The 25,897-nt window shown below is 43.5% G+C and overlaps 1 protein-coding gene across 1 annotated transcript; it reads right to left on the minus strand.

The window, feature by feature from the left end:
• Positions 1-5,557: 5,557 nt before the first annotated feature.
• On the minus strand, positions 5,558-25,897 carry SYNM (synemin). Its single transcript, XM_053364607.1, has 4 exons — positions 25,010-25,897; positions 16,447-16,571; positions 11,888-11,961; positions 5,558-9,521 (listed from the first exon to the last, which is right to left on the minus strand). Exons 1-4 carry the CDS (start codon positions 25,790-25,792, stop codon positions 5,578-5,580), a joined length of 4,926 nt encoding a protein of 1,641 aa, XP_053220582.1. The 5' UTR covers positions 25,793-25,897; the 3' UTR covers positions 5,558-5,577.

Below are 25,897 nucleotides of genomic sequence, written 5' to 3' on the forward strand. Positions count from 1 at the left end.
CAGGACCATAGCAAATACTTCTGCATGCATAAAGCCTCAGGTTCAATCCCTGGCAAGTTATAGGGTCTCAGGTAGTAGGGATGGGAAAGAGCCCTCCCTGAGGTCCTGAGAGCTACGATTAGTTAAGGGACAGCCTATATTTGCACTTCTGCATTTGAAATGTAAGCTTAAGCATCCAACCTTTTGGCACAGGGATGGGGGAACCTGTGGCTCCTCAGATGTTTTTGGACTCCTATCAGCCCATAAAATGGCCAAAATCTGGTGGGCCACATGTTCCCCATCCTTTGAGAAGATGCACGTGCTCCAAAAGGGGACCACCTTTTTTGACGTCAAGGACTACATACTATACATACCAGTGGTGGCAGGCAGGGCCAACCAATAGGTGACAGCCCCTTCTCTGCATTCATCCCTCTCATTCACACAAACACATCTATTCACTCAAATGCACATCTTACCCCATTCTTCCATCCTTTCACTCTTTCCCATTCATTCTCTCTCTTCCGCTCTCTAGCACTATGTACACATCTTTGACTTAAGACACAGCAAGGTACTCTCCCTAACATTGCATTTCATGTAGCATTCATACATGGCTGCACACACTGGAGAGGGGGTAAGTGTCTTCACCAATGTGCGTTATTACCTTTTTGGTTTCCTTGCATGTACAACCCCCCCCCAAAAGCCCCTTCTATTCATGAAGCTGTTGTCTGTGCATGTGCAATGGCTATCTCAAATGTATATACCTCCACTTAACTGCAAAGGGCATTTTCAAATTGGATGGAAGCTGTTTTGAGGGAAAATGTCTCAAACTGCCATGTTTCTCAAGAAACTATAGGCTAGATCTGGATTGTGGTTAACACCAAGTGTGCAGGGCTTCCAACAACAGTAGTGGGAGAGCACTGGAACCAGAATAAATGGTTATGTGTACACAGCCTAGGTTTGGGGGAGGCCAAATCAAAGCAGGTTACATGGGGACAGAGAACATATTTCTCACTTTTCAAACATAACAAAACAAGCCAGGAAAGAGGAACACAACCCACTTGTACTTCTTTTGTCGTTACCCGTGATAATATTGAAAGCACTCCAAACCCTCCTCCTAAAAACATTTTCCCTAACTGCTAGCTCTCCTTTTCTTCATGTGCAGCATATGGCTGGATACAACCCAGATGAAAAGTGAACAGGTATGAATAACGATAGGAAAAATATCACAGTGGTATACAGAACAATATTTTTGCTTTTGTATACCGATGAGAGCCAGTATGGTGTAGTGGTTAAGTGTGTCTGACTAGAACCAGTGAGAGACAGGTTTGAATTCTGTCACATAGCTCCCTGGGCAACCTTGAGAAAGTCATCACCTCTCTTCTTATCCAGCTTCACAGGACTGTTGTCAAGATAAAGAGAGAGGATGAAAAAGTATACCTGCCATCCTGTGCCCCTTGGACAGGTGGTGAGATTTAAGAAAAAGGTAATTAATAAGGTTGAATGCATTTCTGGCCGCAATCCAACCGGGTTAAGGAAGGCATGCTGCTTTTAACATAACTGTGCTGAACTGTGGTGCTTGCAGAATTGTGTCCACTGGTCCAAGTAAAGATGCCTCAGAGCCTAGATCAGGTTTTCCCAAAATTGGGTCTCCACCTGTGTTTGGACTACAACTCCCAGCAGAACCAGTGGACAGGGATGATGGGAACTGTAGTCCCAAAACAGCTGGAAACCCAAGTTTGGGAAACTCTGGCCTAGATAAAACCTGTTCGTTTTATATGTATTTTTAAAAGTTATTTCTAAAAATAATATAAAACATGTTTATAAAGGAGGAAGACACGTTCATTTTTAATGTTTAATACTTGATAAAGAAAAAAGTGCAAAGTCACAATAGCTTTAAACCATCACAGAAACACACACTGCATTTTAACCAACAAATACAAAAATGGCCTACAAAATCCCACCTGACATTAATCCACCCAATTTCAACATGTCTACGGCCTCTGAAAACACCTACTGTAGCAATCTTTTGCCTATGGCAGCCTTCTGCAACCTGGTGCCCTCCAGACATTTTGAACTCCAATGCCCAGCACCCCCAGGCACCAGGTTAGGGGTGGCTGACCTAGAGCTACAGTTCTCACACTGCAACTCCAACGCCTTTTCCATTTCACTTGCACAGATATTGAATACTCCCATGACTTTGGCCCCGATCCAGCTAAAGTTGAAGCCAATGGAAAAAGTCAGTTACCACTAACTTGACTCCTTTTGCTTTAAATGGAATTAAGTCCTGCATAAGCTGGATCAGGGCCTGGGTTATTATATTAATGGGTATTAAAAAGCACTGGAAGAAAGTGTCACTTGAAACAGAATTCACTTCCCAAGTGTGCTTAAGATTGCAGCATTAAGGAGAAAAGTGCCCCACTTCTGAGGTAAACTACAAGCATATTCTACTGCATAACATTATACCCGCCCCAACTTCCCACTGTTCATATTCAATTTTTTTAAAAAATGTTTGAATAAGCTCTGCCTGTGAGTAGAAACATTGCCTGAGGCAATGTTATTAATCTTTCTAGCTCGATGCTATTGAAACACAACTATTAAATAGGACAGACTGGCATATATGTGACAGGTTAGATCCTAGTAAGTTGTATTCTCTCTGGATAAAAACAAGCGAAACAGCAGCTTGTGCTAAGTGACGATTCAGTTTTAGGTGTAGAAAACCAGTAATGAAATATGCCTAAGATTCTAAGTTCGAATCTGTAAGTGCATGTCCAGCCTTAAGCATCCAGTTGCAAAATTCCTCTGGCAGAAGCCACAACTGTTTTGCATGCAGAAAATATCTGGAGCCTCATCTGTACTATACAAATGAAATAGATTTCAATTATTTTCAATGTTTTAAACAGTTGTTTTTAATTGCTATTTACTGTTAATATTGTTTTATTTTACTTCGTAAACTGCTTTGAAGTTTTATTACCATCGAACAGTATATAAATCTTATGAAATAAATACAGTTAAAGCAGTATCATGCCACTTTCAAAAGGCATGGCTTGCCCCAAAGGAAGTGTAGTTTGTTCAGGGTGCTGAGAGTCATTGAGAGACTATTCCCCCAACAAAGCTGCAATTAAATCACTCTGAGAATTGCAACTTCATGAGGCCACTTGGGGTCTCCTAAGAACTCTCAGCATGCTTAACAAGCTACAACTCCCAGAATACTTTGGGGGGAAGCCATGACTGTTTCAAGTGGTACAATAGTGTTTTAAATGTACTGTATAGTATAGTGCAGATGTGGTCTAGAAAGGCCCGGGACAGACTCATATGAAACTCCAGGAAGCCACTTCCAGTCATGGTAGACTGTAGATAGGCAACTTGTGGCCATCAACATGGTATGCAGCCCCCAATGCTTCCAAAGGCTGCCCATCTTCCACCCTATCAGTTTTTCCCTTCCTCTTTGGTATATCTGGCATTTTCCATGGCTTTAAAATAAATTGATGTATTTTTATTTCCACCCCACCCCAGCTGCTTGTGGGGGGTGGGCGGGAAACACCCCAGCTATTCGAGAACAAATTGGTAGGCTAATGCCATGGGTGTGACAAAGAGAGGGAGCAAGTTTAATACACGAAGGTAATAAAGGAATCACGTTCCCTTCCTTTCTATGACACTGTTTAGGGAAGTTTTTAATGTTTGAGTCTATTTTTTATATTCTGTTGGAATCTGCCCAGAGTGGTTGGGGAAACCCAGCCAGATGGGCGTGGTATAAATTATATTATATTATTATTATTATTATTAGATGTAGAGTGGACTGAGTTGATATAAGACAGCATTGAATGTTCTCAAGTCCGATTCCTTCCTTCTTGGCCTGTTAAAAAGTCACCTATTTGCTGGTTTGGGTTCGTTTAAAAGGAGATCGAGCAAATTCGGGAAGGTTAGGTCTACCAATGGCTATGGATCACCAAATAGAGGAGAATCACAGGATCATCCCACCACTGCACCTCAGTTGCTGGTGCATGTGTGTGTAACAAAAGTTGAAGAGTGCCACTGCCTTCCCAGAGGCATCTGGTTGGCTACTCGGAAGCAGACTGCTAGACTAAATGGATACCTGGTCTAATTTACAATCAAAACTTCAGCCTTTCGTGGATTTTTAATTTCACACACCCCATCTTGCACCACATGCAACGAAACCTAAGTCACACAGCTGTGGAAGCTTAAGAATCTAAGAAGAGCCCTGCAAGGACCCACCTAGTCAAAAAATTCTTTTTTTCACAAGGGCCAACCAAATGCCCACATAAAGCTTACATTTTGAGTGCATCTCAATTCTTCTTGCCTATTGTGATTATAAATAAATGTAAGAAAACATGCACATTCTGGGTGCATATTTAATTTTTTATGTTTATGTACCAGCACCAAAGGTAGCTGCTCGCTCTTTCTTTCTTTTAGTGCTGAAGTATTATAGCACCCTTATCATTATGACATAGCTTATAGCAACTGGATACAAGGCGTTTTAGCACAAGCTAATGGTGAGTGTGCTAAACTTTACAACATCACAGCCCCATTTCAGCAAACAGGAGTTGTGCAGGGACTCACTTTAAACAGGGTGGCCACTTTTCATTGGTCCTGTTCCTGTGAATTTAAGAGCAGCCTGAGAAAAAGTCACTTAAGAGGTGAAGATTCTCCCCCTGCGTTTTAACTCCATTTCTGTGAAAATGCTTAAAAGTGAGAGCCTTAATCCTAATAAAACTTGCATCGCTAGTAAAATATGCCCACCGTTTTAGTGGTGGTGGTTGTAGTGTGTGTGTGTGTGTGTGTGTGTGTAAGAGAGAAATAAAATAAGGTATTAATCTATATGAATTCAACACATTTTCACTCGTCTTCTGTTGCATCCATTTGGTTGGGAGAAGTACCAGAACTCAGTGGTAGAGCATGTGTAAAAGGTCTCAGGTTCAATCTCCAGCATTCTTCAGATACAGCTGGAAAGACTCTTGTCTGTAACCTGGAGAGCTGCTGCCTGTCTGTGCATGCAGCACTGTGCTAGATAGACCAATGGTCTGACGTAGTATAAGGCAGCTTCCTATCTTCCTACTTGGTCACCTACTGAAAGGTATATTTGACAGATCAGTGATTAACTAGGTTGCCTGGCAACACTATTCATTTATTTTTGCTATGTATTTTTCCAACTGCTTTTGCGCAACTTTCAGTTTTAATAAATGGTTCCAAAAGTAAGTGAAACTTATCTGCATATGCCATAAAGACATTTTCTCCAGACAAGTCCCAGATGATTTAAATTGGATTGCTCTTGAATACTTTTTAAAGCTGCTCTAGTATCACAGCTTTCTAGACTTAAATGAGGTTGATGGTTTTCCTGTAGAGTCAAATACTCTCAGACTCAGGACAACCTTTCAGACCCAATGGCATTAGCAAAAGCAGACCTAGTGTTGTAACATGTGAACACATGTGCATTCAAAAGATCCTGCTTAAAAAAATACTCTTATATAACTTCATTGTTAATGGCTAAGTTAAGGGGAGTCCCCCCCCCCTTTAAAGTCAGCTATATATAAATGGCAATCAAGCTCCTAGATTTAAAAAAAAACGTTGATAATATTCTTTTCAGAACCAAGGTCCATCATCTTCTTCTTCCTCCTCCTCCTCCTTCTCATTCAGATAAAGAACAGCTGTTTTCTTCTCATCAGAAATCACCGATCTTTGGTCTACCATCCTTTGAAGTTGAACAGTCTGATCAAATGTTGACTCCTCTAATCTTTGTTCACCATCTGTGTCCTTCTGGTCATCCTTCATGGTGCCCTCCAGCTGAGAGGCAGCTGCTTTTTTCCTGTTTGGTACGAGAATGGTAGCATCTTGCCTTCCCCCTTCCACATTGGTTACATCCATCTGAAAGGTAAAAGACTTTTCCTTGGGTCCTATCTTTATATGCCCAACAGATTTGCTGCTTTCTGAGGGCCCATCTGTTGGAGATAGTTCTGCAGTGCCGACCCTCACTGTTTCAGAAACAGGGCCGTGAAATATAATCTGTTCAGCATGAGTTTCAGCAGGGCTGAGTCTGACGTGCCTCATTGATCTACTGACCTCCATGGAACCTCCTTCTTCCCAAACGTCTTCCCCAGGAGAACTGATCCCTGAAGATTCTGAAAGAGAACCTTGGTAAACAACACGCTCACTGCTCAGAACTTCCTTCTGCCCTAATTTAATGTGTGTTACTAACCCTTCAGAAGAAAAGGTCTGTCCCATTTCACTAAACTCTAGATGCTGTTCGGAAGTGGGCATCTTAAAAACAATTTCCTCAGTTGTTACAAATGGTTTTGGACTTAATTTGATGTGCCGAACAGTGGTACTGGTATCTACCATCCCCTCCTTGAAATGTTTGTCTGGAGAGCCACCAAATTCAGTTGCTTTGAGGAGAGATTCATCATATATAGTTTGGTCAGATATATGGGTGTCTTTTTGCCCTAGACGAATATGTCTCACTGTCTGTTCAGTCACAGTATGGCCTCCAGTGCTACTAAGCTCCACAAATCCTGAAAGGGGCTCTTCATATACAACTTGTTCAGTGTGTACTTGTTTGGGATCTATCCGAATGTGCCTTATCAAACTGCTGCTTTCTACTGGCCCTTTTGTCTGAGAAACAGCCTCACTGCTGCTGTTTGATAAGTCTGAAGCTGGCCCCTCAAAAACAGTTTCTTCAATAATTTGATTTGAACCCAAAGTAACATGCTTAGAGGACCTAATTTCGGTAGAAAACTGCGCCTGAGTAGGACTTTCAGGGCCACTCATTTCCATGGTTTTATGAACAGGCCCTCTATAAATTATTTTTTCTGTGGTCTGAATTTCTTTAGGGCCAAGATTGAATTCCTTTGTGGACTGACTGATATCTGCAGATGCTCCAGTCTGAAAGCCAGCTGAACCAAACTCCAGAGTTTCAGAAATAGGGCCTTCATATAAAACCTGCTCAGTTCTGTGAATTTCTGTTGGACCAACTACAATTTGCTGAAAATGTCTGTTAACGTCAAATGACCCTTGTGAAGAATATTCTCCTCCTCCTCTATTAATTTCCATACTTTTGAAAACTGGGACCTGGTGGATAACTTGCTCGTTCATATGATATTCCCTGGCATCACTGCTGCTTAGTTTGCTAGAGCTAGAAACCTCTTCTATAGTCCAAGGTGTGGAAGAAACATCTATGCCAACATTCTTTCTACCACCACTGTAGCTTTCTGACTCTTGCTTCCGGCGGTCATCAAAATCATCATCACTTGGTAACTGTGTTGGCAACTTCATCTTGCCCAAAAGTTCTGCATTTAACTGGTCAGGGTTGAGCAACTGGGACAGATTGACTTCTGCGACTATAGTAACCAACCCCCCCTTTTTTGTGTCCTCCGTTTTTTTAATATCCACTTCTAGACTGCTAGCATCAGCTTGGCCCTCTTCTGTTAATGCAGAGAGCTCCTGTTTCACACTTTCTGGAAGGGTGTGATCAAGCTTTTCTAGTGCCTCTTTCAACTGAAGCTTTGGGTCCTTTGACTCCTGAGAAAAGAGATCCTTTATGGAGTCCTGAAATTTTTGCGGGATTTTAATCTCTTTCTCAATAACAATGGATTCAGCATGTGCCACCTGCTCCTTTGGAATCTCCTCCTTTGAAATGTAGGCAGCTGTCCCTCCCCCCATCACTTGGTAAATCAGTTCTGGGGAGCCCATACCTTCATTTATCTTTGTTTGAGATCCCTGCAAGAATTGATCTTGCCAGGAATACTTAACTGTTGATTCTTCTTCGATATGGATTTGACCATATAATGAGGCTTCTTCTTCACTCAAGGGGCGCTCCTCTGGAGTAGACACAAAATACTTTTCTTCATCAACTACATCATCCCCCTCAGATACTTCTTCCACATGAGACACGATCACACTGGGTTGCTTCTGCTTAACATCTTTGATAGTACTTGTGGTAGCTCTTTCTTCATCCCCATGGTATAGATACCTGGCCATATCAGGCAATGTATCTTCTACTTCCTCTACTTCAAACGGTGTTGAAAACTCCATTTCAGCTGTAGATTCCATTGGCTCCTCAACTATTTCAACTTTAACAGTCCTCTTGCCTTTGCCCCCCTTTCCTTTCACAAGATCTTCTATTACACCTTCATCTGGAATTACCTTAATGTCTCCCAGAACTTTTTTAACATCTTTCTCTAAGGAAGTTCCCAAGTCAAACTCATCAGAAATGTGCAATTCATCTTGAACTGTAGACTGTATATTGATCTCAGTCTTCACTTTTCCATTCTCTGAAATGTCTTTCTTTTCAATGGAGATGACTTTGAAATCAGAGGAATCTCCACCATCAGAAGGTTTCTGCACGAACCCTTTAAGAATGTCAGAAACAATGGTTTCTGCTATACTTTCTTCAAGTAAGGTGTCTATTTTGGAGCTCCCTTTTTCATCTTGTTTAGATTCTTTGACAAGTTTAAATGTGGTGTCATCCTTCTGTTTCCCAACAGAAGGCTTCAAGTCTTGTAATGTTCTTTCTACGCTATTGTCTTTCAATACTTGGCTGTGAGTATACACTTCTGACGGGATAGGGATCTCAGCACCTTCTTTACTTTGTGTTGCCATGCTCACATTTTTCTCCCTTTGAAATGAATGGCTTTCTTCCATCCTTGTATCTGTTGGAAGATTCTTCCCTGATGTATCCACTCTAATCCTTTCTTCCCATCTTACATAGCTTCCGGGCTTGGGTGCTTTATCTCCCAAAAGCCCGCTTCCCCTCATGTTATCCTTCATGGTAGATCCTTCCACTGTCTGCTTTTCTTCATTGATGCCTTCCTTAATTTCAGTCTTCTTTTCAAAGCTAACATTGATGGATTTCTTGTCGGTCTTCACAGTGGCAGAGTCTATCTTTTCCTTGGGCCATCTTTCGTTTCTCTCTCTTCCCTCCAGCAAAGCAGGTTTTTCCTCTTTCATTGGCTTGCTGTCTTTGATCTGTTCACTCACTCTAGTCTGTGTTCCTTCTATGGTTCTCTCATGTTTAGTTTCTTTAGAACTGGAACTTAGCCCAGAAGATGGAAACATAGTAGGAATACCCACTTTCACTCTTGCATTTTCAGAAATATTTGGACTTGTTGTGCCTTTCTGAATAGTTGTTGATTCTTTCAAAAAAGACACAGTACTCCCAGCTTCAGTTTTCTGCCTTTCAGGAAATGTTCTTCGTTCAGCTTCTTTCCCCTGGCTAATAAGATAAGGTGGGGTAAATGTTCGGATCTCTCTCTGTTCCGTCATAGTTCTCTTGCGAGTTGTGTCCTTTGTGATGGCTGCAGAAGGGCGGTGTTCTGTCCTGAAGGCATCTCTTCTTAATGGTCTCCCAGGAGTCACTGTCTGCATTCCACCAGTTTTTGTTTGAGATGAATAAACTGCAGAGCTGCTAATATTTGTTACAGGGGATTTATATCTTGTGTCAACATTCTGGATTGCAGGAAAAGTTCTCATTCCTTTCGGCTGTTGATAAGCTGAGTGGCGGTTGCTGTACTCATAAAGCTTGTTCCGGACACCTGCCGATAGATAAAACAAATGAAAATCATGGCTGTAGTATACTTAAGTAGTATACTTAAGTAGTGTTCAAACACAGCTACACACAACTGGCAAAAATTTAAATACAGCATAGCATTAACACATCTAAGAAAAATGGGTGCTGCTTTGCAGTCAAACCATCCATTCCTGCTTATCTTTTCAAAACACAGATGACAAATGTGGACAACTGCATAATCCCAGGAGGTTTAATTTCTGTACAGTTCATCACAAGGTCCCTAACGCATTGACCATCAAAGTAAATGAGATTTGCACCTGCAGAGCAACAAGCGATATTGGTGTGCAAACAGGATGAAATTCCATGAGAAACATTCAGTTCTTAATTATTAACACCACTCAGCTAGGGAGCCCTAGTATTATGTGCTACTAATGGCTAATCCTAAACACACATTTCCAATTCTTTTCACAGTGGGCGCTAAAATCCATTAGTTAAGACCAGAGCTATGTGTATGCCACACTGATATTTTGTCCACCTGCGAACCTTGGGGCTTCCAATGATGCCTCCCTCTTGGCCATGGATGGCCCTATTTTGGCTAAGAACGTAAGAATAGTCCTGCTAGAGCAGAGTAGCAACCTATCTAGTCCAGCACTCCATTCTCACTGTGCCCACCCAAACGGCCCTGGGGAACCTGCAAACATCACTTGAGGGCACTAGCATTCTCTCTACCTGTGATTTCTAGCAACTGAGATTCAGAAGCATACTGCCTCCAACATACTGCCATTGATAGCCTTATCCTCCACGAATTAGTCTAATCCTCTTTTAAAGCCATTCAAGATGGTGGCTACCGTGCACTGCAGGGGATTTGATTAGATGACCCTTAGGATCCCTTCCAACTCTACAATTCTATTATCGCTGCCTCTTTCAGAAGTGCATTCCACACAATACCTTTTATTATGTAACCTCTTTCACACCTTTTCTCTAAACTAAAAAGTCACCAATACCGTAACCCTTCTTCATAAGGGTTCCCCTTGGTCATTTTGGTATGGCATTTGTGCCTCAACATTCAAAATGGAGGGAATTGATTGTGATTTATAATTATTGATTCTACCTCCCCCTTAAAGAAGGCTGATCACCGAAGAATTGATGCTTTTGAATTATGGTGCTGGAGGAGACTCTTGAGAGTCCCACGGACTGCAAGAAGTTCAAACCTATCCATTATTAAGGAAATCAGCCCTGAGTGCTCACTGGAAGGACAGATCCTGAAGCTGAGGCTCCAGTACTTTGGCCACCTTATGAAAAGAGAAGACTCCCTGGAAAAGACCCTGATGTTGGGAAAGATGGAGGGCACAAGGAGAAGGGGATGACAGAGGACAAGATGGTTGGACAGTGTTCTCGAAGCCACCAACATGAGTGACCAAACTGCGGGAGGCAGTGGAAGACAGGAGTGCCTGGCGTGCTCTGGTCCATAGGGTCACGAAGAGTCGGACACGACTAAACGACTAAACAACAACAACCTCCCCCTTATTTCTTTGATGTTTATCTGATGTTAACTCTCAACCTACCCCAGCTCCACTACAATCTCTGAAGATCTTCTGCTCCCTCAAATTGCTGCTCCTTGTCCCTGAACCTTTCTTCCCAAGACCTCTTCATGTTACCAAAAGGAGCTACAGAGCTATGCATGTATCGCCCCACTCTCCAAGTTGCATGGATCCTCCTGGCCTTTCTCATACTGACATATATTTTCTGAAGTGGGGGGCCTTTTCTATCCATATGAGCTACTCAGTGGAGGCCGGTTCATTTGAGCAAGTGGCGCACTGCCCCACCAACATCAGTCTGACCCCAGCCTCCTCACTGCCTTTTTTCTTCCAACTAGTCTAGAGAGTGGCGCCGCTGTTACCTTCCTTTTCCTTAGTCTCAGCGCTGCCATTATACAACTCAGTAAGGAAGAAGATGGGAACAAAGCTAGAATCAATTGGCTCTGCATCTCATTGGCTCTGGCTATTGGAGCCTTCCCCAACCTGCACTCAGGTTCTTATTCTTGGCTTCCCACTGGGAGAACAGGATGCTGGACCAGATGGGCCTTTGGTCTGACCCAGCAGGGTGATTCTTACGTTCTTATTGTGTGAAATACATGCTTGATTTGGGCTGCCCTCATTGGCAGCCAATGTTACCGGGCCATCCCAAGTTCCAGTGTTATGAAAGAGAGAGGAAAACGTCTCTGTCCACTTTCTCCTTGCACCATATGTAATTATATAAACCTTCACAGAACTAGAAGCAAGAGCTCCCCCTCTGTTGAAACAAGGATATGCAGAATTACTAGTGATGATGCCGACATGTCACTTCCACTCCTTACTCTGAAATGCACACATGCATGTCTGCAATTCATACCTTGTGGTAATTTCCTGCCATGCTCTTCATCCCACATAAGAATCCATTGACTGCTCTCTCCTTCTAGTAAAGCTCTGTAATACATAAAAGCAAGTATTAGAAGAGTACAGGGGTTGGCATTTCATATGGACCATGGTACAGTACAGACATGTCACATTCCTGATCTTCTAATCATTCTAAGGAGACCAGAAGAGTTCTGTGACTCCTACCTCCTCCTTTTCCCTCCTTCTCTCTTGCACACAAACCTGCCCAGAGCCGATTCTGTTTATGCTGTTGCAATATATTCTTCTGAAAGCTAGAACTAAGACCTGTAAGAATGTGGAAATTCTTGAACAGCTGACTTTAAACATGGAGTTCATTTAAGCTGCCACTTTAATACTCTGCTGGAACACACTTTTGGTTTCAACTCTGCTAAATGTTTCGAACAGATAACAAGATGACCACTTCAACTCTGTAAATGGCTCATCTGGAAGAGTGTGATAGCTAAAAATTCTAGCTCCTAGATAGCATTTTGTAATTTTTTTTTAAAAAAAGAACCACCCAAAAACATTGTGCAACAACAACATCAGTAGCCATCCCAGTAAGTCAAATTATTTTTCCTTCTAGGTTACATAAAGAGGTAACATAGCTACGGAACTTCACGAACTTGTAATCAATTTAATAGCTAGTTAAATGGAAGGGAGTGGAGGGGTCAAGCACAGCTAAGTGGGTAAATTGCAGATGGATAGTTGTGGTTATGCTGAAATTGACGTATCTGGCGAGGTATCAAGAAAGAAGTTAAAGGATAAATAAGATTATATATCTAGTTGCTGGAAACAGTTTGCAGTCTTTTGGAATGCATGCTTCAATCAAACTGTTTATTTGATTATGCTTGACATTTTAAGATACAGGAAGAAGTTAAATGGATGTAACTGTATGTTTGAATATAACTATGAAACAGTTGTGTGAAATTACATACCGTATTTTTTGCACCATAACACTCACTTTTTTCCTCCTAGAAAGTAAGGGGAAATGTCTGTGCGTGTTATGGAGCGAATGCCTACGGATGGCGGGGGGATCTGCTGCAGTCGTGAGCAGAAGATCCATGCTTCCCCTTCCTTCCCTCCTCCGTGGCTTGCTTTGAAACAGCAAAGCAGGAGAAGAGCCGCTGAGTGGGGAGGAGAGGGGGACAGAGAGCCTGCTTGCTTTAAAGGAGCAAAGCGGGAGAGGAGAGGAGCCGCTTACACGGGTCACCCCAAATTCACCAGCAGATCACATAGCATGTCCATGGCTACAGCTTGCACCAAAAAAAATCACACACCCACTGTTGCCTGGGGCCGCAGTGGTGCAAAAACGTGGTTACAAAGCATGAATCCACATGGATCCTCAGGATTTTTGCATTGGGCTACCCCAAACTCACCGTCAGATCACATGTCTGTGGCCACAGAATGAACCACAAAAATCATACATCCACTGTTTCGTTTAGAATATTTTTTTTTCTTATTTTCCTCGTCTAAAAACTATGTGCATGCTATGGTCGGGTGCGTGTTATAGAGCGAAAAATACGGTACTTGTTATGGAATATTTTCTTTTTAGAAAGAAATTTAATAAAATGTATTAACACATACTCACTGTGAAATAGTTAACAATGATGACATTTAATACCATGAACTTTAGATTTGGAGTTAAAACCACTTACTGTGACGGAAAGCAGGGAATTCATTCAGCACACTGAACATTCTAACAAGGAGTCCTTGTCATCACAAAGTGATCTCTAAAAACATGAGGACTAGATATTTGACTAGCTTTTTCAATTAAAAACTATCAGCCTAATGAAGAACCACACGTATGAATCATTCATTGCTGGTTTTACAATCCCAAGTAAGACAACAGCTAGAAAAGTCAGAGAATGGAGATCCTCTCACACTAGCACTTGCTGCCACGGCAAGGATGGGCTGGCATATGTGAAGGAGCATCTTTTGCCCCCCCCATAAAATATTTGAGGGTTCTGGGGGTCCCCAAAGTTGATGGGTATTGCCATTTAAATGGTGTGTGTGCATGCACCAAGTCATGTGATTGATTACATGGGGAGGGACTCACCTGGGCCCCTCAATATTTTATTCAAATTGGCACCCCTAGGGAGGGCTATAGGTCAATAGTAAAGAATCTGCTTTGTATGCAATAGATCCCAGTTTCAATCCCTAGCCTGGCCAGGTGGGGCTGGGAATGTCCCCTGCCAATTAATATAGACAGTCCTGACCTAGGTGAACCAAAGGTCTGATTCAGTCTGATCTGGCTTCCTATGTTTAAAAATACAAAAGGGAGGCCTGGTAGTAGTTTCCAATTATTGCCATCATCATCTAGCTTAGGGATAAGCACATTTCCAAACTGAATTTTGCACATTTTGCAAACCTTTTGCTCTGTGGTTTTTTGCAGTGAACAGTCTATAACATATTGTTCTCCCAGGATGCAGAAATGCCAAATTAAAGTCCCTCCCGTAGACTACAAGAAATACACACAGTCCTCCAGGAAGGATTAAATTATCTCTTCCAGCCCCTTACAGGATGAAGTTCCCTGAAAGTGTTAACTGTGATGATGGAAATTAGGAATGCGGGAAGTTTGAGTAAGGATTTTTGGCCGCTGATAAAACAACAGTTTGCTCGGTTGCTGGAGCAACGAATGAAGTCACTAAAAATAAGTTCCAAGCAATGCACTGTATATGGCAAAGGGCAGCAGCAGCGGCAGCAGCAGCACACAGCAGTCAGCTGGAACCCAGAGCAGTGCTGCTGAAAACAAGCTGTGCATCACAATACAAGCAAAGCCTACTTAGAAGACCTTTTAAAAAAGAGGAAGGGGGGGGATGGGTCAGTGGCTCATTCTAAATTTTGCTGTCATCTTTTCCTTATGCAGTCACCATTGGTTACAAACATACCCAGAATCGGGGGGTGGGGGGTGGAATGCCAAGTAAACCAGCTGCAGAGAGGCAGGTTGTGAAGTAATTCCTTCAATCATGGGCAGAACTTACAAGAGCTAGTGTGGCATAGTGGTTAGACTGTTGGACTAGCATCTGAGAGAAGAGACCAGGGTTCAAATCCCCACTCTGTGTGAATGTGAGCCAGTCTCTCTCTCCCTCCCAGCCTAACCTACCTTACAGGGCTGTTGTGTGGATTAAATGAGGCAGGGGAGAGAGACTGGCTCACACAGTCTCTCAGCATTGCCAGGTAAAGCTTGGAAGAAAGCCCTGCCTTAAACGGTGGAAAGCCACAGCTATTCAGAATAGGACCCAGTGGTCTGACTTAATGAAAGGCAACTTCCATTGTTCCTATGACGCTGCACTGAATTTAAAAAGAGAAAAATGAAATTAGTACTGTTGCTCCTCACTCCAAGATTTTATTTTTTTTTTAAAAAAAGCTTTTAAAAATACTGGTATTAGGGTTCTTACTTTTGGTAAAACGTGGAAGGATTTTATTTTGGCTTCCAAGGAACCAGAGGCTCCTTCATACGGATTTATAAAATTTTCATCTGTGTTCACAGAGCTGGTGATGGATACCAGCAGAGGGAGGGGCGGGGGGCAAGGAAGAAAACTGAAAGTGATCTATTACTGCTAAAAAAAACCCACATGAGGAGGGCTGGCATCCTAACTAGAAGATAAATTTAACTTCTGGAAAATTCTCTCTCATTAGAAAGGGCAGAAAAACTTCACACAAAATCCAGCATTCCAAAACTGATTGGAAATACCAATCCTGACTGAAAACCTCATTATTTCATGTTCTTGTGACTTTTATTTTATTTTTTAAACCAAATAACATTATGTATAAAACAGGTGGGCATGTGGGCAGCCTTTTAATCAATCCTGGGCAGAAATAGTTGAAATTGTATAGTATTTAACAGATTCATTTTCCTGTCTCACCTGGAGCGTCTTGTCCAAAAGCAAAGTCCATGTCTGCTTGGATTAGAACCCACAACATAAAATTGACTTGTTATTTCCAATCCACCATCTTCTTTTTCCCACTCCATCTTAAAGATCGGGACCAGATGCAGACTCCATGGCTTCAACATCAAAGAACACACACACACCCTGCTGCCGACACCAAGTGTTCTATTTACTATCTAGCCCAATTAAGATTTCCAGAGAATTATACCAAGTCAATCCAAATAGACCGAATATGCTGAAATCTCTGCCTTATCTGGAGTAAGTTTGTTCCCACACTGCTCCTGAACTGGTTTTGAGCACTGGTTTGTCATCTCTAGTGATGTTAAATTCTCAAGAATAATCTTTCGGAGAATATTCTTGAGAATATTCTCTGGAGAACGTTCTCACCTCACATCACTAGTCATCTCCAAGTTAAGTATGTGTGTGCAAGCACACCCTACAGCAACAGATTTTACTACTCATCAACATTTTTTTGTTTTGCTTGTCTCTAAATTTCTCAGATGTTCCATTCAAGCGGAGACATTCAAACTTGCCCCAACTTTTTGCTTTATGTGAAATGAGGTTGAAACTGAGCATGTCCACTGCAGCATAAGAGGAATTTCAAGTGTCTCTTAAGAGCACCATTGGTCACTTTTATGATCCTTACCTGTAAGTTTCAATTTCAAGGCTGAGACCAGCTTTCACCTGCAAGAGTTCATGGTAGTCCTTTAGGTACTCTGCGATAGACATGGTTAGGAAATGCTTTTCTTCTTCCAAGGCTTCAATGATCACCTAAAGCGAAACATGGATATAAATTGTTAACTTGAGTGAGCTCACGGGTCAGCTAACTAAAACCCTGGCAATGGCGCAATTTCAGAGACTAAAAAACTAATAGGAAAAGATGGATGGGGATTTTGTCTTAGTTAAGAGCTCCAGGGAAGGTGATTTCCCCCTTGAAATCTCCCCCAAAGAGTTCCACCAGCACAGAAACACTTGTTTTCTGGAGGCAACGTTGAGTGAAGTTGGGTCATTCGTCATCACAACATTTAGGACATACTGCTGTGACTATTTCTGGATCTTCTCTATCTTTTACTTTTAATAATGTTTCTGGGCACTATTGCAATGGATTCCCTATACAAACTCCACTATGTTTCTATTATTATAATATTATCGTCATTTATTTATTAATTGCCTTCTAAATCACATTCTCAAGGCAATTTACATAGGAGGCAGTTAAAAAACACAAAAACAACAAATACTTTGAAAATAAGACAAGCCTAACAAGTGGACAATTGTGGCAAGGAGCCATTTGGTTCCGTTCCAAGATGGCAGCGTGTTCATACGCTGCGGCTCTGAGCTCCCAATACCTCACCTACTCATGCACAGTTGCCCTGAGCCCAGTCTTGGCTGGGGAGGGTGGGGTATAAATAAATAAAAATTATTATTATTATTATTATTATTATTATTATTATTATTATCATCATCATCATCATCATCATCATTTATCCAGCTGGGAAAGCCTATGGTCTCCAGTTGTTTCTAGAAGGTGTAGCAAGGAGGCACCTGTTGTATATTGACAGGAACAGGGGCAGCCACAGTAAAAGCCCTGCTCTGAGTTCCATCACATGACCTGACAACCTGTCATAGAATCATAGAATTGTGGCTACTGCTGAGTAGGCTTCTGAGATCTTGCAGGTGCAGCTCTCCCACAGACCACAGTGGTCTACTGGGAAAATATAAGGAGTAAGGCAGTTTCTCAGGTAACCTGATCCAGAGCAGTATAGGGACTTCTGTGTTAGGATTGACTTAGCCTGCTAGCAGATTGGCAGCCTATCCTGCAAAGCAAGAGGAAAAATAGTAGCTTTGCAAGCCATGGCTTATGCCAACTATGGTTTGGCTGACATACAAAATTGGGAAAACAAATGGGAAAGCAGCGACAGGAAGAAAAAGGGAGAAGAGCTTTAGGTGCACAGGTAAAAAAGATGGTTAGGTTCAACACATTTTGGAATAAATCCTTCTTCTGCAGCTATTTGAAAAACAGTTCTCAACCGAATTTGCAAACTGCTCAGATCGACCTGAGAAGCGTTATTCAAGTACTGCTCCCGAAGAAGGAGTTGATTCAAAAGGCTTTGGATTGGATCCCCCAGTCAGTTTACTTAATTCTATAGTCACTCAGAAGTAACACACACACACAGCTTAGTGAAGGGGAAACACTTGTCTCCTGCTGCTTGGCTAGATGGGAATTAATGCACTAATTCATTGTGATAGATCTGTGTTAAAATGCTAATTTTACAAGATGCAGTACCCATCTCCTTTGAAACACTACTGAACAGATCTGGGAACCAGGCCTAACATAGTAATTGCCCAGTTGACTCCAGGGTAGAAAACAGTGCAAAATTAAAGATACAACATTTTGTGTGTTAGATTGGAAGTTTGGAAGAGAAAGTTAGAAGTGGAAGGTGTGAGAGAGGGCTGTGAGTTGGTGCCTTTGAGAGTGCAGGACCTTTCTCTAGGCGGTTCTCTGTGATTGCTCATCTAAAGGAAACTAAATGCCAGGCTGTCCTGTCCCTGGAATGTCACTCTGTACAGGGAATACTGGGTGGGGAGGAAGCATGTAACAGTGTTAATATAAATAGTTCCTAGGTTATTTTTGAGCAGGCAGTTTCCCATTTGTCTGAAAGATAACCCTGCAAGTTCCATTAGGTTGAAAGGTGCTCATGGCTCAGTGGTAAAGCTCAGGTTCAATCCCTGGCACCTCCAGGTAAAGTGTCTTAAACAGCGGGTTCTGGAAAGAACCCCAGCTGATGAGAGCAGATGCCAGGCAAAATAAACAACAGTGGCCCCTACACATTCAATGCAGGATCATACCACTTTAAATAGCCATGGTTCCCCCAAAGAATCCTGGGTACTGTAGTTTGTTAAGAGTTCTGAGAACTGTTAGGAGACCCCTAATAGCATCCTTAACAAACTACAGTGGTACCTCGGGTTACATACATAGGTTACAGACTCTGCTAACCCAGAAATAGTGCTTCAGGTTAAGAACTTTGCTTCAGGATGAGAACAGAAATTGTGCTCTGGTGGCGCGGAAGCAGCAGGAGGCCCCATTAGCTAAAGTGGTGCTTCAGGTTAAGAACAGTTTCAGGTTAAGTACGGACCTCCGGAACGAATTAAGTACTTAACCCGAGGTACCACTGTATAGATCCCAGGACTATTTGGGGAAAGCCAGGACTTTGGGGGAAGCTTCCCCCCAACAAACCACAATCAGTATCAGAGAATAAACTTTAGTTCCTGCTCATGGTTTGTTTAGCAAGAAGCAAACCATGAGCTTGGGTTCAGATTAGCCAGACCATGCCTTCTTTCCTTGCAGCAGCAGAAGCAAGAGAGGAATGAAGCACTGCAACTTGATCAATATGCACTGGCACACTGCACACTTAAATTAAGCCATAGGTTGTATTAACTATGGTTTATTGTGACATTGAAACCAGGCCTGAGCGTTAATCAGGAATAGTCAACATGGTGCTCTCTAGCTGTTTTGGATTCCAGCTCCCATCAACCCTACCTAGCATGGTCAATGGCCAAGGATGATGGGAGCTGGAGCCTAACAACCCATAGAAAGCACCACGTTGGCTACCTCTGGTGTTAACCATGGTTAACCATTATGCTTAACCACTGAGCTACTGTCGCATTTTACATACTGAAAGTTTGGTTGTGTAACAATTTGCAACCTCAGCAGATGGCACACACAAGTGGCATTTTGAAAATCCAGGCACACAAAATCCTGCCCCTTCACAATATACAATATCCCCATAATCTCCAATGGCCCTGCTCACAATGCAGCTGTTAATGAGATAAGCACAGACAACAGAAATCTACCAGCGTGCAAATAAAACGGCTGTTCAGGAACAAAAGAAATGGTTACCGACAGGAAACAGAGGAAAAGATATGCGGGCTGGATGAATGACTTTCGTTAACATTCACAGTCTACTATGGCTACATTAACTGTTCTAACTCTACCAAAACAAAACAAAAACCCACTTATTTCAAGACTTTTTTTCCACCCTCGACAAAGTGGGTTACTGAGAAGTGGCACCAGAACAAAGACTGCTTAAGGACATAAGAAGAGCCTGTTGGATCAGCGCCCCTGGAAAAGTCCCGCCTGCCCATGAAGCATTCGTTCATGAAGCACATGGTTCAACTGAAATTTGCTATCACAAGATGGCCGCCAATTCAGATATCTTTAAAAGCGCAGTGAGACGAATCCATGGAGGATAAAAGCTACGTGCTGTCTCTGATATCAGATGCACTCTGCCTTTGAATGCCAGCTACTGGGAAGCAGCAGTCCCTCCGTGGTAACTTTCTAGAGGAAAATGGTTGGTCATTGCAGAAAAAAAGATGGCGGACTAAGTAGGCATTTGCTCGAATTCAACATGGCTCTTTTCACGCCTTTGGAAATTATTATTTTACTTTTATTGAATTACATACACGTTAAAGGATGCAAAGGACAATATTAAGTGGTATCATCAAAATCAGAAAAACAGCACTGAAAGAGGGGGATGAAGGAAATTGCCCGGTCAAGGGGCAAACAAAATCACCACACAGGAACAGTGTAAACAGAAGAGTTTACAGTACAGCTGGATGAGGGGGAGACCAGGGAGTAATAAAGACAACAAGGGGAAATTACATGCCTTTCCAAATAAATTCTTATTTGGCCTGAACCAAAGATCTGAGATTTGAATTTTATCATGCCATTGTCTCAAAGACTTTCAAGCCACCTAAAGTGCAATACATTTAAATGGGTGTCAGGTCACATTCAGCAGTTTGCACATTCTCTACATCACATGTAAAGAAATCAAGAGAAGTGCAGGTATGAACTCGAGGTGCAGCAGCAAACAACCACCATAGCTATTAAGCTCCCCACGAGGTGGCTGCAACTGTGGCTTTGCAGAGAGACATCTGCAGATAGTACCACACAAGCATTATCACCACACCAAGCTGCCCTACATTTCCATACTGTGGTGGAGGTGTCATAACACCCATCTCACTGCTGCTGCTGCTGCTGCTTTGGCTAGTGTTAGCGTTGGACCTTCAGAGTTAACCTCCTGACTCCAAGATGGCCACACATAAACTTGTACTCAGAATGGCTTTGTTTGCCAGGAGTAATGTGAAGAACCTAAGAAGAGCCTGAAGGATCAGGCCAATGGCACGTTGATTCCAGGTGCCTGTGGGAAACCTGCAAGCAGGACTCAAGCACAAGGGCCCTTTTCCCTCCTGCGGTTTCAACCAACTGGTATTAATTTTTATTTTTATTTTGGATTTAGAGATATTTATTAAGATTTTACAGAATGAAAAAACAAAAAGCAAAAATAAAAAACAAAAATAGTTAAAAAACAATTCCATCTTTCCATCAATTATTTTTCATATGCTTCTTTTCCGGACCTCCTCACACCTCCCTTTTTTGTATTCCAATTCAATTTATTAGTTCAGCAAATCCTTTCCCTCTTTATTTATCCTAGTCTTTAATCTTAAAATATTATAACATTAAATTTTTACCTGTTAATTTTTTCATCTCAACCAACTGGTATTCAAAAGCATCACTGCTTCTGACTGTGGAGGTAGAGCACAGCCCTCCTGGCCAGTAGCCAACAATGGCCATGAATTTGTCCAGTTCTCTCTTAAAGCCATTCAACAGCCTCTTGTGGAGCAAGTTCCTTAGTTTAACTGTGTACTGCACAACTAGGTACAGTCATACCTTGGTTGTCGAACGCCTTGGTAATCGGACATTTTGGCTCCTGAACGCCGCAAACCCAGAAGTGAGTGTTCCGGTTTGTGAATGTTTTTTGGGAAGCCAAACGTCCGTTGCGGCTTCCATGGCTTCCGATTGAGTGCAGGAAGCTCCTGTAGCCAATTGGAAGCCGCACCTTCATTTTCGAACCATTCTGGGAGTTGAAAGGACTCCCAGAATGGATTAAGTTCGACAACCAAGGTACCACTGTACTTTCTTTTATCTGTCCTAACTCCTACAACATTCAACCTCACTGGATCTCCACAAGTTCTAGTGTTATACGAGAAACCTCTATCACTCCACTCACTCTGCTTCAGGCGTAATTTCATAAACTTCTATCACAACACCTCTTACTTCCCTTTTCTCTAAACTAGAAAGTCCCAAATGCTGCAACCTTTCCTCATAATGGAGGAGCGTCATCCTGTTGATCATTTCGGTTATCCCTTTCTGATCCTTTTCCAACTCTACAATATCTTTTTTGAGATGAGGGGACCAGACCAGCAAACATTATTCCAAATGCGGTGGCACCAGTGATTTGTATAATGGCATTATGGTATCAGCAGTTTTATTTTCAATTCCTTTCCTAACAATCCCTAGCATGAATTTTTCACAGCTGTAGCACACTGGGTCGACAACTTCATTGGGTTATCGCTTTCAACTCTGATTTTCATGCCTGGTCAGTTACTGCCAGTTCAGACCTCATGAATAAAGTTTCTCTAGTATTTCAACCAGCCACTACCTCAGACTGTTTCTGCACTCTGCTGCTACAGACATGCACCAAACTCCACTATAATAATTATAATAATGTTATTATTTGTACCCTACCCCTCTGACTGGGTTGCCCCAGCCACTCTGACTCTCCATGTCACAAACAACTGACACCTTTGCCCACCCCCCACAAAAAACCCACCAGGCAGCCATTTTGTCCTGCCACTCCCCATGTTTTCATTGTCGCCAAAATCGCAGCCTGCTGGTAAATGAAACTTAGTACCCAGCCGTGCTATTCTAAGCACCTTTAGTCATGTGAGGTGTGAAAAGGGGTGCGACTCAGCCCCTCCAGAGGGAACACTGTGTCCTGTACTGGGGACTCTGGAAGCCAAATAGGAACTGAATCCTTTTGCTTTTGTTTTACCACTGGGAAAAGTGGGATCGGAGAATCTCAGAGTTTGAAGGGATCCCGAGGGTCATCTAGTCCAACCCCCTGCAATGCAGGAATCTCTACTAAAGCATCCATGGCAGGTTGCCATCCAACCTCTGCATAAAAACCTCCAAGGAAGGAGAGTCCATAACGAGGCAATGTTCCCTAGCTAAACTTGATCCCATCACCACTCCTTGAAAGTGGGCGCCCAAGTTTGTAGCAAGGAGAGGGTGACAGGTGCAACTACCCACAGAGTGGCAAGGGCTAAGGAAATCCAGAAGGCAAGTTGCAAGTGTCATATTTTTTAAGATGGCTCAGGAGAGTTTTTTTCTTTTTTATGTCTTCCTAGAAATATCAACTGTGTTTGCCTCCATCTTCCCAGACTCCTATGGGAGCATCTGAAACTGTGGCATCGCTAAAGCTAAAGGAGACCACAGGGACGCCCCCAGGCAAGAAGACAATAGCACCACAGAACCCGGTAATTATAGAGAGAGACAGAGTGGAGTAGTGGTTAGAGTGTCAGACTAGGACCTGGGAATCCAGGGTTCAAATCCCCACTCAGCCATGAAGCTCTGGGTGAACTTTGCCAGTCACTGCCTCTTAGCCTTTCCTACCTCACAGGGTTGTTGTGGGTATTAAATGAGGAGGGGGAAACCATATATTCCACCTTGAGCTCCTTGAAGGAAAAGGTGGGATATAAATGCAACAAGTAATAATAATAAAAAATTATAATTAGGTAAAAAAAAATGGCTGGAGGTGAGTTTAATAAGCTCTGCTAAACAAAATCCTCATGCTTGAACTAAACATTTAATAAAACAGTTGCCCAGGGAGATTTGAAGTGCATCCCTTTGCATATTTACTCCTAGTTACGTCCCAGGGTGTTCGGCGGGGCTTACTCCTACGCAAGCCTGCCTACGGGTCCAGCCTTTACAGACTATTGATGGATGAGCTACTGTCAAGTTTGGAGACTGCAGCTCCTGCACAAACAATAAGCCAAATGGGTTTTATTCTTGATGAATGCAGAAGAGCATGTCTCTGAGCTTGGCAAGAGCATTTCCTTTGCCCCTCGGCAACAGCTGTGTGAGAAGCAGGAGATGCAGCTGGTGCGGTTTGCTCCCATCACAGCACTCTTGTGCCGGGGGAAGGCGGGGAGAGCCACACACATCAGCACTAGTTAGGGGGACAAACGATAAGACCCTGACAGGTTTTAGTTGAGGTTTCCATCGGTGGCCACACTCCTTGGGGAGTAATTCGCTTGGGGCGAGGGGCACATGCCAGTGGTTAGTGGAATCAAAAAATGAGGGGGTGTGGAAATTAGAGAATCGTTCTGGATTAACTAGACAGGAATAAAGACCACCCTGACTCAGTTTTTACCATGTCTGTCTCAAGAATATAATTCCTAATCCTATGCTGGTTTACCCCACTGGTTTTGATGAAGCTATTCTCAAAAAATTATACAGATTTTTTTTTTGCTTAGTTTTTTTGCTTTTTTTTAGTACAACACAGCTACTGTTGAATCACAGCAACTGTTCCGGAAAGTAAGTGCTAGTACTTCATTTTCTCATTCAAGTGTGCTATACAAACATGGCATAATTTGTTCACCAACAGCTGGAAGGCAAGTCACGAACCCGGGTAAAGTAAAATAAATAAAAATCTATTAATTTCCCCCCAGACACTACATAAAGGAAAAACAACTTTTTATATATAAAAGCAGAGAAAACAAACATGAAAAAAGTATAAAAGAAAGGAGCAGGTTGAGGAGGCATGGGGGGGTCTCCTGAGGCTGGGGGCTGCAAGCTGCCCACCTATGACCTAAGACAGCCTTTGCCATTAACTTACTAGAAGTCTTTAGAAAACGATGGGCGCTCTCTCTCTCTCTCAGAGCAATAAAGTATGTGAAATGCTTCCAACCATCCCATGCACTAGATGAAAGCTGAACTCACAGCATAAATGCCTCTCGTCAAATAAAGGTGCAGGAGCTCTGCCAGGGGGTGGTGAGTTGGCAACCTAACCAGGGCAGATTCAAAGCAGTAAATAGTCAGCCCTTAATGCAAGCAGAACCCTGCTGTATCAAGCCAAGGGGCTACTCAGCCAGCATTTCTTTTCATTTTATGTATTTAAGAAAAATTATTTACCACTTAACTGACAAGAACAGAGTAAGCGGTTGACATAAGGCATACTGTGCCTTAAAGTGGTGCTTCTAGGCTTTAGTGCCCAGCAGTTTGGCACTCAGAGGTAGACTGCCATGGTCCATGGAGGTTCTGCGGCGCCTCTGCCCTCCCGCTCACCGTCCAGCTGCCGCTGCCCTACCTGATACTCGGCCAGCTCGGCGCCCTGGCGCTCTTGCTGCGCCAGCCGCTCCTGTTCCAAGCGCTCCGCCAGCGCGCCCAGCTCCTGGCAGCGGCGATGAAGCTCGTCGAGCTGCCGTCGGCTCTGCTCGTTGTGGGCTCGCAGCTTCTGCAGGTTCTCCCTGCCAAGGCGCCCTTCCAGCTCCTGCAGCGCCTGCAGCTCGGCCTCGTAGCGCTCCAGGCTCTGCTCGCAGCTCCAGCTAAGCACCAGCGCGTAACTGTCCTCCAGCTCCCGTCGGCTGACGGCGCGCGTCGAAGTCCTGGCCGGCGGCGGAGGCAGCAGGGCCGGCAGGCGCTGGGGACGCCGCCGCCGCTCCTCCTGCAGTCTCCGGTGCTCGGCCCGCAGGCGCTCCAGCAGCGCCTCCAGGGCGGCGCAGTCGGCCCGCAAGAGCTCCAGTTGCTGCCGCAGCTCGGCCAGCTCGGGCTCCAAGCGGCGCCGTCGCAGCTCTACCGACTGCGCGCCCAACCTCTCCAAGCTGGCCAACTCTTGGCGCAGGGCGTCGCGATCCAGCTCGGCTTCTCCTTTGGCCCGGCTCAGCTCGCTCACCAGCAGGCGCAGCTCGGCCACCTCTTCCTCGTGCTCCTGCAGGCGGCAAACCTGCCTCTCCCGCCCGCGGAGCGCGCCCAGTTCCTGCGCCAGGCGCCGGTTTTCTTCCTCCAGCGCCCGCACCCGCGACACGTAGAGCCACAGGCGGGAGTTGAGCTCCCGCAGCTCGCTCTGCTCGTCCCAGTCCGCCCGCTGCATGGTCGCCACCTCTTGCAAATCAGCCTCAGGTCCACGGACGGCTCCCGCCTTGCTCCGGCGCGCTCCTGCTCCTCTCCAAGGCGCGCTGGCTCTTTGCGCGCCGAC

This window comes from Podarcis raffonei, chromosome 14 (genome assembly GCF_027172205.1).
Source record: "Podarcis raffonei isolate rPodRaf1 chromosome 14, rPodRaf1.pri, whole genome shotgun sequence".
NCBI classification, from domain to species: domain Eukaryota; kingdom Metazoa; phylum Chordata; class Lepidosauria; order Squamata; family Lacertidae; genus Podarcis; species Podarcis raffonei.